The 19,309-nt window shown below is 35.5% G+C and overlaps 1 protein-coding gene across 2 annotated transcripts in view; it reads right to left on the bottom strand.

The window, feature by feature from the left end:
• LOC112153201 (ankyrin repeat and BTB/POZ domain-containing protein BTBD11-A) overlaps nt 1-19,309 on the bottom strand; it is a 222,565-nt gene that overhangs the window by 16,880 nt on the left and 186,376 nt on the right. For both annotated transcript variants that reach the window (XM_024283199.2, XM_024283208.2), the window contains exons 4-6: nt 16,268-16,420; nt 13,768-13,933; nt 4,086-4,175 (exon numbers count right to left, since the gene is read on the bottom strand). In XM_024283199.2, the coding sequence (XP_024138967.1) occupies nt 4,086-4,175; nt 13,768-13,933; nt 16,268-16,420 (409 nt within the window). The remainder of the gene's footprint in view (nt 1-4,085; nt 4,176-13,767; nt 13,934-16,267; nt 16,421-19,309) is intronic.

The following is a 19,309-nucleotide window of genomic DNA, read 5'->3' as shown; positions in this document are numbered from 1 at the left end:
ACTTGCTTCGGTAAACATCAGATAACAGACTTTCCCTCCTTAGATGGCTTCATATTCTAGGGGACTCCTAATACAGTGAATGAAGCAGCTGATTATGTTGGAACCAGGTAATTGTGTTTGGAAGGAAATCCAGCAAACCTCCCTGCTGTGAGGCAGACGCAGCAATCAGAAAACTCTCAGCAGAAGCACTATTGCTCTTAAATACTCCAACAGAGCCTTAAAACTCTTCTTCTTCTTTAGCTTCGTAACCAAATCTGCGGCGAACGCAGATATGAGGTCAAACCAGGATCAGCTTGAAGTGAAGGAAAAACTAGACTGTAGATTTATTATATTACATTTATATAATGATTGTAATTATATATATATTATATTTAAAGAAATATTCTTAACTTTTATTTAAAACAATCTATAAACCTTGTCTAGATACTTAATAGCCTTTTGGCTAACACTGGTGCATTTAAAAAAGAGGCTTTTAAAATAAAATGTCCCTGTCCAATAAACTAATAAATAAATAAATGAAATGAAACTTTTACTAAAAAACTTTCATGGTTAACAGCTGCTATTTTGTATTTTCATGTTTTTGTTCTTTTTTTTCTACATTTCTCTCCCTCTTTGCTCCAAATCCTCAATTTACAGCTTCAATGTAGACTTTTCATTTTCAGAGTTTCGCCTTTTATTTCTTAGGGGTGTGGCTTTGAGCCCATTGGCTAATGGGATATGATTGACATTGGGTGACATGTTAATGATGATGTCATTTGTCATTTTTTGTCTGATGCATCAAACTTTACAAAAGCATTATCAACACTATCATTTAAATTTCCTTTAATTCACCAAGTTTTTTCAAACAAAACTTTTTTTTTCAAATTCTTTTACAATGTGTGTTTAGACTTTAAAACTATTTCCAAATTTTCTTTTTTTTTAAATTATTCACAATCTGGTTTTTCCTTGACCTTGAACTGACCCTCCTTTGACCCCGTTCACTAAACCAGACAAGCAATCACACCAAACCAGGACGAACTGACGGAGAGACGAGCCAAACAGAACCAAAACGTCCGAGTTACAGAACATCCACACAAAGACCAACAGATTCACCACTTCATGCATGAAAGTCTGTGTGAGTGGAAGGAAACACTTTTACTAACAAAGAGCGTTCATGATTTTACTTGATTGTTTGCCTTAAACTTGTTATGCTGATTTTCAGATTTTAATTTGAATAAGTTAAATGCACTTATTTACATTTAGTTAGCAAGTAACTTTCAATTAAATTGTTTTAAGTAATTTTACTGCACTGAATCTTCAAATGCTAAACTCAATTAATCAGTAGTCATATTTAATGTATTCGATGTGTCGTATTCGTCAAAAAGATCACATCATATTCTTTCATTTTTCTTATTTTCACACACATTCATAATATATTGTTATTATTTACATGGATTTTGCACCTTAATATCTCAAACTAGTTTGATTTTTCTGTTTTTGTATTTTTTCTAATGTTTTTATTTCCTGTTATAAACCAATAGACTAAATCAATAAATTAGAGTAAATTTAAAGTAAAAATAACCAGTACTTTTACTTTCAACAGAAATCATTCTGTAAAGCTTGTAATTGTATTATTACTTTCTACTTGATTACATCTTAATTTACAGTCTTTACTTCCTAACAGTTTCTGTTAATTTTTTTGAAAACTTAAATCCCACAAAAATTAAATATATTTGTTTGACTTTTTTGTCAACTTTTTACATGTTTTGACACTGTTTTTGATTTTCTGACAAGTCGTCATTTTTAAAAACTGAGAAAGAGTTCTTCATCTTTAGGAAAGGATTGATTTGATTTCTTTTTTTACATTTATTTTTGTAAAAAAAACTTTAAGACTCTATAGAGACTAATCTATGAACTATAGATATATATATAACTATATATAAACTATGTATAAACTATAGACTCTAATCTATAAACATTTTTTCGACAATTCAATTCAGTTTTATTTATATAAGCCAATATCCCGATGCAATCGTCTCAGTGGACTTACCGGTAACTTTACAAAGACATAAAGTCAGGCATAAAATATAAACACGAGCTGGTTGCTAAACTAAACTAACTAAGTTAACATGGATGAAAAACTCCTACCTGCCAGACTACCCACCTGCCAAACTATCACCTTTGCTAGATTTCACCCACTTGTCAATCTAACACGTTTTATGTTTATATACCTACCCGGCAATCAAACAATCACTTTGAATAAGCTGCACCCACCAACTACTCAAACTGTTGCATTTGTCAGACTCCGCCCACATGTCGAACTAATAGTTTTTGTCAAAGTCTAACCAATTGCCAATCAAACAAACAACATTTGTTTTAATTTCACCCACCGTTAATCAAATAATCACAATGATCAAACTCTGCCTACATGACAATCAAACTATTAAATTTGTCAGACTTCGCCCACTTGTTAATCAAACTACCACATTTGTCAAACTCCGCCTACCTGACAATCAAACTAACATGTCTTTTACTTCACCCACCTACCAATCATACAATCAAATTTATCAAACTCCACCCACCTGCCAATCTAACAATTACATTTCTCATACTCCGCCTACCTGACAATCAAACTATTAAAATTGTCAGACTCCACCCACCAGACAATCAAACTATTACATTTGTCAGACTCCGCCCACCTGACAATCAAACTATTACATTTGTCAAACTCCACCCACCTGAAAATCAAACTAGTACATTTGTCAGACTCCACCCACCTGACAATCAAACTAGTACATTTGTCAAACTCCGCCCTCCTGACAATCAAACTAGTACATTTGTCAGACTCCACCCACCTGACAATCAAACTAGTACACTTGTCAGACTCCACCCACCTGACAATCAAACTAGTACATTTGTCAGACTCCACCCACCTGACAATCAAACTAGTACATTTGTCAGACTCCGCCCACCGGACCATCAAACCAGATTTCTCTGACTTCACCTACAAGCCAACCAAACAAACATTTGTCTTACTTGACTCATCTGCTCATCAATCATATTTGTCAGACTCCACCCACCTGCCAATCAAATGAAATTTCTCAGACGCCACCTGAAAAACCAACCAAACCATCACAACCCTAAAATGAGCTTTAACAACATCCTGATAACTCCGTCACTAAACACATTGCCTGTAAAAAGAAAAGCCATTTTTTACTCTATGAATCTGTTTTACAGCTGGTTGCTAAGTGAAAAAAATTAGTTTATGTTTGAGAATTTTTTATTATTAGCTTCAGACATTGAAAAACAGCCATGGTTGCTATGGAAACAACACCTGTAGTTTGGAAATTAAAGACAATTTGTTTTTAATAGCAGCTGATTAATGTTGGGATTGTCTTTTTACAGTTTCGATCAATAAGAAATAATAACAAAAAATACAAGATAATATGTAGGTTTATGTTTTTTACTGAATAACATCTAAAAAAGCAGCTCTAATGACAGTAAAGGTCGTTTCTTCTCCTGTTTAATTCAGTTTGAGTATCTGGAGTTCAGCTGTCGATTGACGCTCAGCGATGTCGATGCTCTCCATGTTATCACTGCTCTTTGTGTGGATGATTATTTACTCGGAGAAACGTAAACACAAACAAAATGAGGATTTCTGACAGCACAGCCTTGCGTCGAGTGTAAAAAATGTAATGAGGCACGAGCAACGTCTGTGGCAGCGAGTTGCAGAAAGTGCACCTGTTTGTCCGCCAGCAGTGAATCACCTGCAGCCGCCAGGTGAGCGTCTGCTGGACGTCTGCGGCACCAAACCTAATGAAGTGACTGGCAGCGCCCAGAGACTATCGCCGCATTGTTATTCTAGCGGAGACAAAGTGCTGGTGTGCAAGAGTTACGGGGTTGTTGCTCATCTGTGCACTCGCTGCAATGAGCTGCCAGGAGAACAGAGAGCATGCTGGGAGCAGGTGAGACAGCAGAGATGAAGGGGGCAAAGAGTTGCTTTACAGTTTTCACTGGTGCAATAAAAAAACAACAACAAAAAGGTGAATGAACAACACAACAACAGGAATGTGACATCTTAGCGGCGTCGGATGGTCAACACTGACCTCGCTGTTGATGTCGGCGCCGGCGTCCAGCAGCATCTGGACCATGGCCTCGTCCCCGCGGACGCAGGCATACATGAGGGGGGTCATGCCCTGCAGACAGCAGAGGATCAATAAAACACTCAGAGGGGGTCATTTAATACAAGATGAGAACTCTAAATGCAAAATGACGACAACCTGATGGTCAGATAAATTAAAAAACGCAGAAACATTTCCTGAAAGGCAACGTTTATCAGTAATTGGATAAAAGATTTGAATAAAAAACACATTTTTTTTAACATATTAAACTCTCAAACCTTCTTTTCCTCAGATATTTTTGTTCATATTTCTCTAAAAATTCAACCCATTAACAGAAGGGTCAACACCAAAATCTTAATTTTTGCATCAAAAGTTAGAATGTTAGATGTTTTTTGTACCCCCAAAAATCAAGCAACAAATAAAAAAAGGTAAAAAAAAACCATAAATACATGTAGAAAAACTACAGTAAAATGGTATTAAATGTTAGTAAAATAAACTACCACTGCAATATGGGGTTCTTATTTTTTATTTTCATCCATACAATACATTTTATTCCACTAGAACCTCTCAGAGTTTTATATTTCTAACATTTAATATAAAAAAAGTATAATTGTGATCAATTGAAGTTCAGTGTTCAATTAAATTTTAATTTAAACTTAAACTTTGAGAACAATAACATGAATTTTGTTTTAAATTTTCAATAAATTGCCGTAAAAACATAAAACAAATTGACAAATCCAAACTTTATATTCGTTTAGAGTTAGCACTGCTGGGAATTCACAGAAACAAACATTTTGACAAACCTAAAATTTGTCATGTAACCATGTAAAAAGTAAAACATAAAGAAGGTGGTAATAAATACTTTTTATAAATCATTTGTATTTCATTTAAATCAATGAAACTCTTTGTGACAATCGTTATGTTTAATAGATTAATAGATACTGTACATTGTTGCTTAGTAAGCATTCACACTATACTATTACTGCTTGTAATTTTGGTATTTACTTTAGTTTTTGAAATATTGAGCAAATATGCCCTAGGATATGGATGAGAATGTCTTCAAATTCCAAATTTTAAGTACATTAACAGCAAGCCTTCAAATATATTCATGGGCTGTATTTTAATCTTATAATTTAAAAAAAAAAATGGAGTTCACTTAATGTTTTAGCAACATGCTAACGTTTTTAGCTAACGTGGTATCTACTGGGTTTTTTAGGCTAATTTAGAGTTTAGCTTCTATTTTAGCAACAGACTAATTTAGTTTACTGAGGAATTTTAAGCAGTTTTTGAGTTTAGCTAGTAACTAAGCAATGTTCTAGCTTTTTTGGATAATTTGCCATCTACTGAAGTTTTTTTATGCTAATTTAGAGTTAACCTAATGTTTTAGCAGCATGCTAACGTTTTTGGCTAATTTGTTGTCTACTGAGGTTTTTATAAGCTAATTTAGAGTTTAGCTTCTATTTTAGCAACAGGCTAATTTATTTGACTAATTTCATTTACTGAGGAATTTTGGGCTATTTGGAGTTTAGCTAGTAAGCAATGTGCTAGCTTTTTTGGCTAATTTATCTACTGAATTTTGTGGTCTAATTTGGGCTAAATATTTTTGCAAAACTGGCTAGCATTAGGGATTTTTAAGCACTTTTACTACAATTTTTCAAAAATATAGATCAACTTCAGCTTTCGTTCTTAGTTCTTTATGACATTTCTGGTGTTTTAGCAAATTTAACATTTTACAAACAGCTTTTGGATTTTCAGCAAATCCCTTCAGCAGTTAAAGTAGTCTAAGTTGCGTCACCATTTTCAGCAAAAAGCTTCAGCATCTTCAGCGACTACTTTCTGCAAAAAGCATTCACACTGGCATTATCGCAGGTAATGCAACTTTTCTAGTTATTATCATTTTTTTAAATAGAAGAATTTTCTCAGTAAAATCCAATTAAAAAGAGACTTTGACTGGAATAGTTTAAGAAAAGGAAACTCTGTAGAGGAAAAGTTAGCTGTAATTGTAAGAATATACAAATTTTCTGTTCTGGAGCTTCCATTCAACCGTTTATATGGAAATAACGTTACGAATATTATGGGATGTCTTTGAATTTTGTTCTGGTTTCGGGAGCAAAGTGCACAGTAGTAGGAGGAGGAGGATACGGAGGGATAAACCGTCAGGGTGAAGGAGGAGAAGAGACAACTGAGAGACAGGTGACAGATAAGAGAGAAACAGGAGACACAACACACCCCAGAGATAAAAATGAGGAAACTGTTGCCACGGCAACGCTAATCTCAGCCCTGGGTTTCTATCACATGCAGACCTTTTGCTTTTACTCCCCAAATATTGTGCAAATCTAAAAAAAAACAGCAGGTGAAATCAATGTTTTTACAATAATAATTATGATATTAATAGAGGACTTGACACCAATTTCTCATTTAATTGACTTAATGATGGCAATTTTCAACTCTAATTGATGCCGACTTTAATTATCCTAAAGTGCAGAGGATTAAGTCAAGAAACAACATTCAGAGGTCAAATAATATTCAATTAACTCATCTGTCCATCACACACACAAAGAGCCGATTAACCACATTTGTTGTATTTTCTTTTGGACTTTGTGTTTGGAACAACTTCAGGCTTTTCACACATTTCTGAAGTGTGTTTGTAAAGATTGTATGAATAAAACCCGAAGAGGTTTGGAGCTGTGAAGAGTTCTGGAGAACCAGAGGACTAAGATCGATTATCCTGACTGAAGGGGGATAAAACTGAAACCTGATGATCACGACTGAGGCTATAGTTAAACGGTCCTGTGAAGTGAGAAAAAGTACTCCTTAAATCTTTACAATACCCCTTGTTGAGACCCAACAACTGGGCAGTAGGACCTAAACAGAACTCTGTGTACCAGCTTTGTCGGATCCTGACTGGAATATTTGTCTGCATAGAAGTCATAGAGCTGGACTTGTGAACGTTTGGATAGAAGATGGACGAGGATGAGTAGTTTGATGAACTCTTGTGTGTACACGTGCAAAACCTTTTAATCGGATCAAAGATTGGATTAGAATTGAAGTGTGTACAGGCCTTAAAAAATGTATCTAATTATAAAAAACAGTTATGTACGCTACACATTCGGTCTGAATAAATATTGTTAATTTGCGCAGAAGTATCTAAACACCAGAAACAGCCAAAGAACTCTAAAAAGGTTAAACGTTAGATCAATTAACAAAAGTTCTTTAATTTAAAAAAATATTTGTTTTAATTGAATTAAAATTTTGAGTTGATGGTTTATTCAATTAAAAAATGTAATTTGATAAAACTAAAATTTTTAAATGTAACAAATTAAAGAACTTTTATTAACTCATCCAACGTTGTACTTTTTACAGTGAAGAAGAAGTATAGCGAGTTCTGTTGTGAGCAAACAAACCTGCAGCATAGAGCGAGATGATCTTCTAAACGTGATTTTATCATTTATAACTTTTTTAAGCGACTGTTGACATTTAGCTTCAGATACACTTCGAGGCTAACCAAATAGGCCCAGATTTGAAAAATGCCAAAACGTGGGTGGGGCTAGTGGAGGCGGACTGAGCGGCTTAAATCTATGATTGACAGTTAGGCTAGCTTTATGTAGCGTATGCTGGGTTTTCAATATGGAGAGTGGTACCGGGTAAAGTGATGCAAGTTTCTCCACAGAACCTTCTGAGAATTTTTCGCCTGGACCAGAACCTTAATGATTCGAGCCGCTGACTCAAGACGCTGCTTTAACACTGCCTGACAGCTGTACTGCTGGTGGAGCTAAGGTTTGCAGAGTCTGAGAGTGGTAAACATTCCGCTAGCATTATAGCTAGTTAGGCTAACTTATCAAGTGAACAATCTCGAGTTAAATGTTTGTTACAAACCCATATGCTGGAGTTACAGAGCATTATGAAATAAAACTTCTGGGACTTACTCCAGTTGACCAATCACAAAATTCAACTGTAATACCCCATTTCAACCTGTAGGGGGCATCACACAGACGGTTCTGGCAATATTTTCAAATACGATTTCTTTTAAATCGTCAACAATTTGGCACCAACCAACAGACTTTTAAAGCTCCATTTATAGAGGTCAACAGTCAAAACAAGTTCATGTGGTGTTTGGTTACCCTTTAAAACCCGTAGCAATGTGCACCTTGGCTGCATGTAAATATGTGGGAAGAACGTTAACGCGATTGGTATCACAAATTGATGGTTTGCGTGGTTTCAGAGGACTGTTGGATTCAAAATTCGCCTCTGCCAGCTCAGATAATGTCCCAAAGCCGCTTGGAGACACAGTTTTCTAGAGCATGGCAGCTTGTTTGCCCAGATCATCCGGATGGAAGCCTCCGGAACAAAGCCTCCAACCCTACTCGTACTAAGTCATAAACCTCGGCTCAACAATCGGTATAACCCACATATCTCAATCGGAAGGTAATTTTGATCTGAATAAATCTGATCTTTCTGTATTTAATACCTTGACTACATTATAGACCAGCTACAAGTTCAACAAAAACTATTCTAGGAGACAAGAATGTAACATAAAAAAGAAGCCTTCCTTTGATGGAATCGGCAGCAAGATGACCTCAGCAAAGTCTGACCTCCTTTCATCTCCATCAATTAGAGATTTTACCAGGAGATCCTTTTCCTAAGGAGTGATGACAGAAGTGGAGCAGGAAACCCCATATCTCCATGTGTCACCCACATGCCACGCCCACATCCATTATGTTCCAATCTGTAGGAGAGGTGAGTGATAACTTTACTGTAAAGGGAAAAAAAACTTAACTTCCTCCATTTATCAGGCTTACTGGAGTGTTTTGGATGATGTCTAATAAAATGGACCTCAATCATATGTTGGATCCGGGTCATTATGCTCACCAGAGACTTTTTATGAGTCTCTGCAGCACTTTACGCAGCAGATTGATGTCCCTGCATGGAGATTCATTCTTAAATATTTCCCGGACACCGTTGTACTCCATCAGCTGATGGCTGTGGGGGGATAAACCCTCATGATTAGTTCGAGACAATCCACAGCCTTTACTTTATTGCTGCTATAAGACTGCCTGCTCCCTTTCTCTGCTTTACTGGAATAACAAGGGCATAAAAGCCTTTATATTAAACTAACGGCTGTGTTATGACGTGTTCGCAGGAGGTCATAATGATGGGGGTTCCAGAACGGAACTAGCTGCAGCTTATGAGGAGAGAAAATCTGTTGGCTTACACTCAGCAACACGGGGAATCACACCAACTGGATCAACAGAAAAATTCCCAAATGTTATTAACGCTTTATTGCAGAAAGAGTGAGACATGGACCTGATTGGGTGCCGGTTGATGCAGCTGAATTGTTGACAGAGCAGCTGCGACACACCCCTCACTATTCATCCCCTGCCACTCTGATCAGAGCTGCATGTCACACATTTTTCAAAATGTTAGCTTTCTGTTAGCTTTATCTCCATAGCAACCATTTTATTTTTTGGTCGCCTGGGGGTGACAAACAGATCTATATCATTTTTAAAAGAATTGGCAAAAGTAAATTTTTGGATTTCCTTGGCAACGGAGGTTTTTTGTAAACCACGCCCACATTCCTAATATTTGTATACTGTATGTTATATCATTTTGCACAGCTTGAACCAGTGATTCATGAATTTTATTTTAACCATATATAAGTAAAAAATTTGCGACCAATAAATGAACATAATTTTTGCAAGCTCACCACATTCACAAACTAGCTTTCTGATGATGCTCAAGGAATTATGAGGCGATACATCAAAATATCTTGGAGAAGTTTAAATTTGTAAATGTTACTAAAGTTTTTCTTCTTTTTTTTTAATTCAAGATGGTCACCTCTTTCTGAAGTCAGAGTTCAACAAAACTTCAATTGTGGTTGTAGAGTTAACCTGAAGATTAAGTTTGTGTGTAATTTTGTGAAGATCACTCAAACAAGTTTTCTTTTCTCATATTATGGGAAAATTAGAAAAATTGTGAAATGTTACACTTTGCCACAACATCCCACAGGTGAACCCGCCCCTACCTCACCACCTCCTTTTGACCCGCCCCACTGCGGTCAGAGCTGCATGTGACACATTTTTCAAAATGGCAGCTTTCTGTTTGATCTATCTCCATAGCAACCATTTTATTTTTTGGTCGCCTGGGGGTGACGAACAGATCTATGTCATTTTTAAAATAACCTTCAAAAGTAAATTTTTTGATTTCCTTGGCAACAGAGGTTTTTTCCAAACCACGCCCACTTTCCTTGTATTTGTATGTTGTATGTTATATATTTTCATTCCGCTTGAGCCAGCGATTCATGTGTTACATTTTATTAATATTCGGGTTTAAAAGGTGCAAACAATAAATGAAAACTACTTTTGATGGGGTACATTAAAATCCCTAGGAGGAGTTTAAATTTGTAAAAGGTATAAAAAACATATTTTTAAAAAAAATCATCTTTCTATCAAAGATTAACACAATGTCAGTCATGGTTGTAGCCTTAACCTGGAGAACAAAAGAGAACAAATGTTTGTTTTTTTTCTATATTGTGAGAACATTTCCAAATTTTACATTTTGCCACATAAGTAGGTCCTGTGGCCATCCCATAATAATTGTAAAACTTCCTTTGACTGTCCCCAACACGTTTCTTTGGTTTTGTTGGTGCATTTATATATTTTTTCTTCTTTTTTGAGCACTATAAGAGATTTTGCTCCTATTTGTTTTTTAATGATTTTCTGTTAAATCATCATTTTTTGGGGGTTTGTCTAGAATTATTTTTTTCTGGGTACTAGGTGTGTTTGAGTATGTGGTGAGGGTGAAATATTTCCTCAAAGGTGGAGCAAATGAGAAGAATTTTGAAAACAATCTGGTCCTTCAGTCCAGAACTGCTGCAGGACATTGTAAACTTTTTGATACTTTCAAAATAAAAGCATTATTTTTGATTGTTTCATCCAAATCTTTCTATATTGTGTAAAAAAGATAGAAAATGTATTTATTATAAATTTAAAAGATGAGACAAAATATAAACCAGCCTTCTTTCTATATTTTAAAGCTTTGTATTTCTTTAATTTAATCTTTAAGTATCTTTTCTCCCATTTTTTTCACAACATGAGCTTTAAAAAAAAACTATTTTACAGAAAAAGTCTGGAAAGAATGAATCGTACATATTCAGATTTTTCCCCCTCAGTGTTGCCTAAAATAGCCTGTTTTAAACCAAAAATCTTGCAGGATTGAACCGGGATTTTACATCGTTCTGTGGGCGGACTGTTAGATTGTGTAGCAACGTGATCACACCGAGGGATCCCACAGAATGCACAAATAAACTTGTAAATGTTTTCGTGAAAAAGCTTTAAAAAAAGATCTACGGACTTTTACCATCATATGTCATATTTTTAGCACCAACGTGGTCTGAACGTTTTGTTTTGTTTGTGGTCTGAACTGAATCTGGATTTGCCTCAAAACCATTTCTTAGATCAGAGTTTTAACTAGGCAGGAGACTGCAGAAAAAACAGGGAGTCCTTGTTGTAAAACACTATAACTATGTTATTTTGTGTATTAAATAGGCTTTTTAATCGTTAAAGCAAATATAAACCACTTCATAGTATACTCAGCCATTTTTAGAAGTCATTATCACTGTACCTTTCAAAATAAAGGTCTACTTCATAGCAAGTAGCTATTTTTTATGTTTTATTTGACAGTTTTTGTTATGTTCTGCAGTGGTCAAACTAGTTTCTTTTATTATATTTTCAGAGTCCACATAGGGGGAATAGTTTCACCATTTTTCTAGCCTTTCTGTCTGTAAACTCACCTTTGTCTTTAGTTTCTCTTAATTAAGAATAAAGTATCCCCTAAATAGTTAGTTAAAAGAAGACCACCTCATAGAGAGGAGTTTGGCTTCTGGGCCAATCATCTATGAGAAACCTGGCTTCACTGTGGGCGGGGCATCACATGGAGCTGCTCATAAAGAGCGAAAAGAAAGTCAGGGGATGGGTTTGTGTTTTATTTATTTATTTTAAATTAAACTAAATTACATGCTGCTGTAGAGTTACAAACCAATACAGAAGTAGTACGGAACAGACTTATCAAATCCTGATATTTTTGGTGATTTGAGGCCTCGTTTAATGAGATATCGGTATATATAAATACTTAACAAATTGTTAACTGTTACTTAACAAGTCATTTATATCTCAATGACTAACAGTTTATTAATGATCTGTTAATTGGCTATAACGGATAGTTTTTATAAAGTCTTAGAGATATCGTTAACATTTGAACAAGAACTAAAACATAGGGTCTTTCATTTTAAAGAAACAGACTTAAAATCATATTTTGTGCTATAGAAAAGGTAAAAATGGGTAATCAGAATTTATCAAACACTTTTAAACTATTTAGAAACATTATATCTTTTACTCTTAACTATAAGACCCCTTTTCATTATATTTATTTTATTTTGTTGGTTCATATAATTTTTGATAATTGTTTAGAACATGTGTCAAAGTCAAGGCCCGGGGGCCGAATCCGGCCCTCCGGGTGAATCTATCCGGCCCTCCAGATCATTTTATTTTGTTGTTATTAATGGCCAGATGTTATCTTGCGCTCATTTGTGACTTTTATAATTTTGACAAAATATATTTTTATAGAGAGTAAAATATTGAAAGTTATATGAGGTTTAAGTTGATTTATTCTGGAACAATATTAATGTCTGTTTATTGCTCATAATTATGTTAAAAAGTTACAGTTTTAAAGTTTTTTAAAAAAATGAAATTTTGCTAGCTTTTTGGATTATTTTTGGGATTTACTAAGATTTTTTAGGCTATTTGCGAGTTTAGCTAAAATTTACATGCTAGCTGTTTTGGCTAACCTAAATTTAGGTTGTGTCCGAATTCTCCCATAATCCCTTGTCAAAATAAAAAAAATACCAACATTTCATGGCGTTTATTTATGACTCCACTGTGTTCTGATGGTGAAAATGTGGATGGTTTATTCAAGTATTACATTTAAACACGTTTTTTTGTTCAAAATTGTTTGACCGCAATGCATTCTGGTCTATATTTGTTAATAGTGAGGATCGATGTTCGCTAGTTTTTTGCAAATACTTCTGGGAAATTTTGAGTGTACTCGATTTGGAAATAGTAGATTCGAACAGGAGTAGAAGATGGTGAACGCTCTATATAAATAGATTGGGGGGATTCTGACACAACCTTGTACTCAAATGTGCTGAAATTTGTTTAAATTTTAAATAGTCAATAAAGATTCATGAAAAAAACAACTAAACAACAGACGTGTTCTTTGCAAACTGATGTTTTTAATCATTTTCCACCATATTTAAATGTTTCAAAGCTGAACTTGCTCAAATTAATCAAGGTAAATTTTCCTTTAATTTGACATTTTTCTTCAAATCTGTCACTGATAAAGTTGAATTTCAGAAAAATAAGGAAATAATAATATTGATCATTTGTTGATTGTTACCAACTACAGCAGAGATTGCCTGTGTGGACACAAAAAAAGCAACTCTAAAAAGTGTTAAAGAGACGCACAAACACATGAATGTGGTGCCAATTCCTCACTTTAAACACTTTAATGTGTGAACTGCATCCCGATAAAAGGAAACTCACAACTGGCCGCTCAGCCCCCTGGAGTGTTGCGTGTTTCCGTGTGTGACGTGAGTGTTGTGTGGGCGGCGGACCTGTTCGCTCATGCTGTTGATGCCGTCGGGTCCCAGTAGGTTGACGGCCTGCTTGACCAGGTCGGTGCGTCCGCAGTTGAGCATCCTGAATCCCAGGTCCTGCAGGAACTTGGCCTCTGTGGAGGCGGCGTCCAGCTTCCTGGTGGCGCAGAAACAATCCTCCGCTCTGCAGATGGGAGCAGCAGATCCATTACTGTGATTAAGTGGGAGCTTATCTCAGAAATGGATTTTCAGATCAGTAGATATTCATCTTCGCGGCATGCTGAGGGAAATGATTATCACTCTGCCTCTCACAACTTCATAAATACTGAGTACGGCGCAATCAGAGTCAGATCGCTAATGTGCTAATTTGTCAACACTCACTCTTGTCGTCTTTATTTTCTACCGTAGCGTTCTTGTCTCCAGGTGAGGCTTCGGCAGTGACTCATTATTTCTAATTCCTGTTTCCGTGATGCTTTTTAATGGCGGTTCTCACGGGGTCACGGAGAAACCTCTTCATCATATTCCTCTCATTCTACCCCACAATTATATCTGGCATTTGCAAACTGGTGCTAATTGGCCGAGCACACCTCCTGGTGTTTCCTTTATTACAACTCTGCTTATGTTTGAGAGGTGTCAGAGGACGCAGCCCGCCCACTGTGGGATCAAACGGCGGATGGAAATGCAGCACGCCGCGGCGGGGGGGAGAGTTCAAGACAAAGAGAAGCAACAGGGAGTCCAGGGAGCACAAAAAAAAGAAAGTTGCTCCATATTAAAGATGCAAAAACAGATTTTTTTAATTAAACCCATTTTCTTTCAAAGAGATTTTTAAATTTGACCTGATTTCATAAGTTTCAAAGTTGGTTTGAGATCAAAATGTCACTGCAGTCATTTTAATCTGCTTTAACTTAGAGAGAAATGTAAAAGTTCAGCAGTGATGAAGATGTTTTCTGATATTATTTCATTGATATTTTGTTTTTAACTGTTGTAATCGCTGTATGTGTGTGGAGTTTTCAATTCTAGAGACAGTATGAGGTAACTGGATAACCACGCTGCAGACTGAACACACCTGCTCCAGGTAATCAGGAAGAGGATCTGGATCTAGATATGGTTTTGATTCTGAATCTGGATCTAAATTTAGATTTGTGTTTGGATCTGGATTTGGATTCTGGTTTGATTCTGAATTTAGATCTGAATTTGGAACTATATGCAATTTTGGGTTTAAGTTTAAATGTTTGAAATCTGGATTTGAATCTGGGAATTTGGATCAGAATTGAAATCTTCATTTGGATCTGAATTTGGATTTAGGTTTTAATCTGGATTTAAATCCTAGTTTGGATCTAAATTTTATTTTTGGGTTTGGATCTGGATTTGGATCTTGGTTCTGATTTAGGTATGATTCTGGGTTTGAATCTAGATTTGAGCCTGGATTTAGATCAAAATTTTAATTTGGGGTTGAATCGAGATTTGGTTCTGGATTCTGATCTGGGTTTGAATTGAGTTATGATTCCGGATTTAGGGTTGGATTGGAATTTGGATCTGGGCTTGGATCTTGGTAGAATTCTGGGTTTGGATCTGGACTTGGATCTAAATGTGGATTTTGGGTTTGATCTTAATTTGGATTTGGGTTTGGATCTAGGTAAGATTTTGAGTCTGGATCTGGATTTCAATCTAAACGTGGATTTGGTTTTGAATTTGCATCTAGGGTTGGATCTAAGTATAATTTGGGGTTTGGATCTGGATTTGGACCAGAATTTTGATCTAAATGTGTATTTTGGGTTGGATCTCTATCTAAATCTAGATTCAGACATTAATCTGGAATTGGATCAAAATTTGGATTTGGGGTTGGATGTGTATCTGTATTTAGATATTGATCTTTGAATCTGGATTTGGGTTTTAATCTGGATTTCGATTTGGATTTTGATCAACATTTGAATTCGAATTTGAATATAGGTTTGGATTTGGATTTCAGTTTGACTAGTGCTTGAGCTTGGATCTGAAATGGAATAAATTTAAAAAGTCATGTAGTAGTGACGGTCTGAAAGAAGTTTGTTTTAAGAAAAGTAACGAGTAAAAGGTAACAAAAGGTGGAAGTGAGAACGAGGATCACAACTCAGAATGAAGAATATTTATAAAAAGAATGCAGAGACTGAGTTCAGCCGGTAAATCTGTAAAAGGTGAATACTTTGATGAATGAAAACTTTAAAGAACATTTTGGTTTATAAATTCTAGGAATTCTTTTTGTGACTCCAGCAGCTTTTTTGTCCTACTCTTTTATTTCAGAGTTCCAGAAGACATTCCAGTGAATACTTCTTTAATAAAAACCTGAAAGTATTGGAGGATTTTAAACTTTTGGGAGCATCTATTTCAAAAATCAATTTCTCAAACTTCAAAACTCTTCTACCATTGTTACTCAAACTCAAGATACCCGACATAAGTGGGTTCCAGACTTCCACCAGATTTAGATCAGACTTGAGTTCTTCCCTTCGGTGAATTGGGGGATGAACTTTCAGGCTCTTACTTTATCTGTCGAGGTTCACAGTCCACGCCGGGAAGCAGGAGCCTCGCCGCCTGCCGTACGTCATCGCTGTCCACGGAAAAGCTCCGCCGATGTTCGGTGTGGGCCACCGCCACCCGGATCCACTCCATCAGGGGGGGCAGCACCAGAAACGGCCTGCAGGCAAAACAGGAAGAACATTTAATTTGGCTTCACAAAAAATACCAAAAGAAATTTCAGTACCTTGTGATAAATTCATCAAGTAAGCATAAATATAAATAAATATGAATAAGTTTACAGTATGGACATATGGGTATGTAGTTTAAGATGGATATGGACTGAAATCTGGATTGGAATTTGGGTTTGAAAGGATTTAAAGATTGGTTAAGATTTAAGTTTGGATCTAGGTTTGATTCTATGTTTAGATTTGGATTAGGATCTAAATGTGGATCTTAGTTTGGATTTGAAGTTGGAACTGGATTTGGATTTAAATGTAAATCTGGATTTTAATCTAAATTTGGATTTGGGGTTGATTGTGGCTCTAGAATTAGATCTAAATTTGGGTTTGGGTTGAGATTTAATTTTGTATCAAGATTTGATTCTGAACTTGAATCTGGGTTTTAAGATGGATTTAGATCGGACATTTTTATATAATTTTCAATTTGGGTTTGGATCTGGATTTTGATTTGAACCTGAATTTGAATCTAAATTTGGTTTTGGGGTTGAATGTGGATTTAGATCTGGATCTGGCTTTTAATCTGAGTTTGTATCTGCATTTAGATTTGAGTTTGTATCTGGGATTATAGTCCTGTTTTAGATCATGATTTTGATCTGGATTTAGATCTAGGTTTGAATTGACTATAGATGCAGGCTGAGATTTGAGATTGGAACTGGGATATAATTTGGATTTAGACCTCGTTTAGGATCTGGATTTGAATAAAGATTTGTATTTTAATCTGGATTTTGCTTTGGGTCTAGATTGTCAAACTTAAACTATTTTGTTTCACACAAAAACACCTTCCCAAAGGAACAGTTAATCACCGAATTGAAGTTCTTTGTGATCAATGGAGATAAATCCATCAGACACACATAAAGATATAAAATAAAAATAGAGTTCGATTTCAAATGCAGATTTGGATCTTAATTTGAGGTTGGATTTTGTTCTGGATTTAGATATGGATCCAAATCTAGGTTGGCATTCACATTTGGATCTGGTTTTAGATATGAGTTTTAGATTTGTTTTTTTCACCACATTTTAAAGGTTTTACCTATTTGTGATCAATGGAGAGACAAATCCGACACCTAAACAAACATATTTGTTTGTTAAAAAAATGTATTCCTTAAGGTAAATTAATTTCCTCCGATGTAAACATATTTTGATGCTTTGTTAAGAAGCACTTAAGCTGCTCTGGATGGATCACGGATGGCGGGAGAATCCAATTCAACAACGTGCCAGATAGTGATCCAACCAACAACCCTTTGACCATTAATTGTCCTTCCCGCCTCTTTCCTGCCTGAATTTCATGACATCAGTTGATTTTCAGTTTACACTTAGTTTGTCTGGAAAAATCTGTGACGTGATTCTCTGCTCCTCCTGAGCTCACTGTGTGAATTCGTCCACCAGGAGGTCTTTTTTCACAGGAGATTAGAAAAAAAACACTTTGTGAATTTGTAGAAAGATGAGTCATGAACAAGTTTTTATTTTTGCTCTTCCTGCAACTTTGAACTCAATCCTGTGGCAACACAGGCGGTTCTGATGCAAAAGCTCCACTTTTGATCCAACAAGCTGATCCTGCGATTCACACCTGAAAAATGTCACAAGTCTCGTGTCAAAAGTTTTTTATTTAACCGCAGATTGTCCTTAAAATAGAACTAAAATAAGCATTGAAGTGTAGTCTATGAGCTCATAGGTAAGTTTGACAAACATGCATTAAAGTAGTTTTCATTCATATTTTTAAGGTTTTAAAAAAGTTTCTAGTTTTGACATTTTTTGGTTTATAACAAAAACAACAAGAGTTATGATACATAATAACTCCGTAAACATGGTTTAATAGAGCATGTTTTGACCTTGTCTTTACTCTTTTGTATTTATATATTTTAATTTTGTCTTTAGACACTTGATTATAAACCATAAAATACAGTTGGCCTACATTTTTGAAAGATTTGCAGCAAAAAAGACAAGATTTACTACAATAAATTGAGTTTTTCTACAGTTTCAGGGTCATTGGGGAATCATGTAAATTAATAAAAATTATTTGTAAAAACAGAGAAGCTGATTTAACTAAAGCATTGCCACAAATAACAGAAAAATTCCAAGACAGATGGAAGATTAATGTCTTGTTTATGATATTTTTCTTTAAATTCATTAAATTATTAAAGAAAGACGCCACGCCCCTTCATAGTAGATATTTTAAATTGAACTATAATATCCTGATGCTACCAAATAACAATAAACAAATTAAAAATTGATTAAAAAGAATAAAGACTTATTTGCTGGCACATCAGTTCAGACTTTTATCAAGGCTTTTAAAAGCATTAAGTAATTTCGTGTACAACCCCTCACATTCAAATTAAACGAGTTAGTTTTATTTTATAGTCAGTTAAATTCTATTACAAATCCATTAGTGAAGGTCCCTTCAGAGCGTTTCCCCGTTATGACCCTCCGGCAGCTCTAATTTCTCCAAGAATAATTCACGTCTGAATCCAGCAGAGACGAACCACCGGGGACGGTTGTGTTTACTGTTGGTGCGGCGTCCTGCTCGCTCCGTCACGGCGAGCTCGGGTTCAGTCGAGGTGTTTTTGACTGCAGGGACGATGATTCCTCGGTGAAATCATTAAAAAAAGGAGAGTTCTTTGTTTCTGCTGTGGAGGAGGGAAACTGATGCTGGACTGTTTCCATTGAGCTGCAGCTTTAGTTGATGTCTGAACTAATATGAGGAATATTAAGGTCTTAAAAAAAGAGTATGGATTGATTTGTGCTCCAGTCAGCTTAAAGTGAATGAAAAACTAGAGTAAATTGGAAAAATAGGCATTGAAAATTTATAAAAACTTTTGGAGCCCCTAAAG

This window comes from Oryzias melastigma, linkage group LG23 (genome assembly GCF_002922805.2).
Source record: "Oryzias melastigma strain HK-1 linkage group LG23, ASM292280v2, whole genome shotgun sequence".
NCBI lineage: Eukaryota > Metazoa > Chordata > Actinopteri > Beloniformes > Adrianichthyidae > Oryzias > Oryzias melastigma.
The sequence above is the reverse complement of the archived record's forward strand: the minus strand, read 5'-3'. Positions and strand labels throughout refer to the sequence as shown.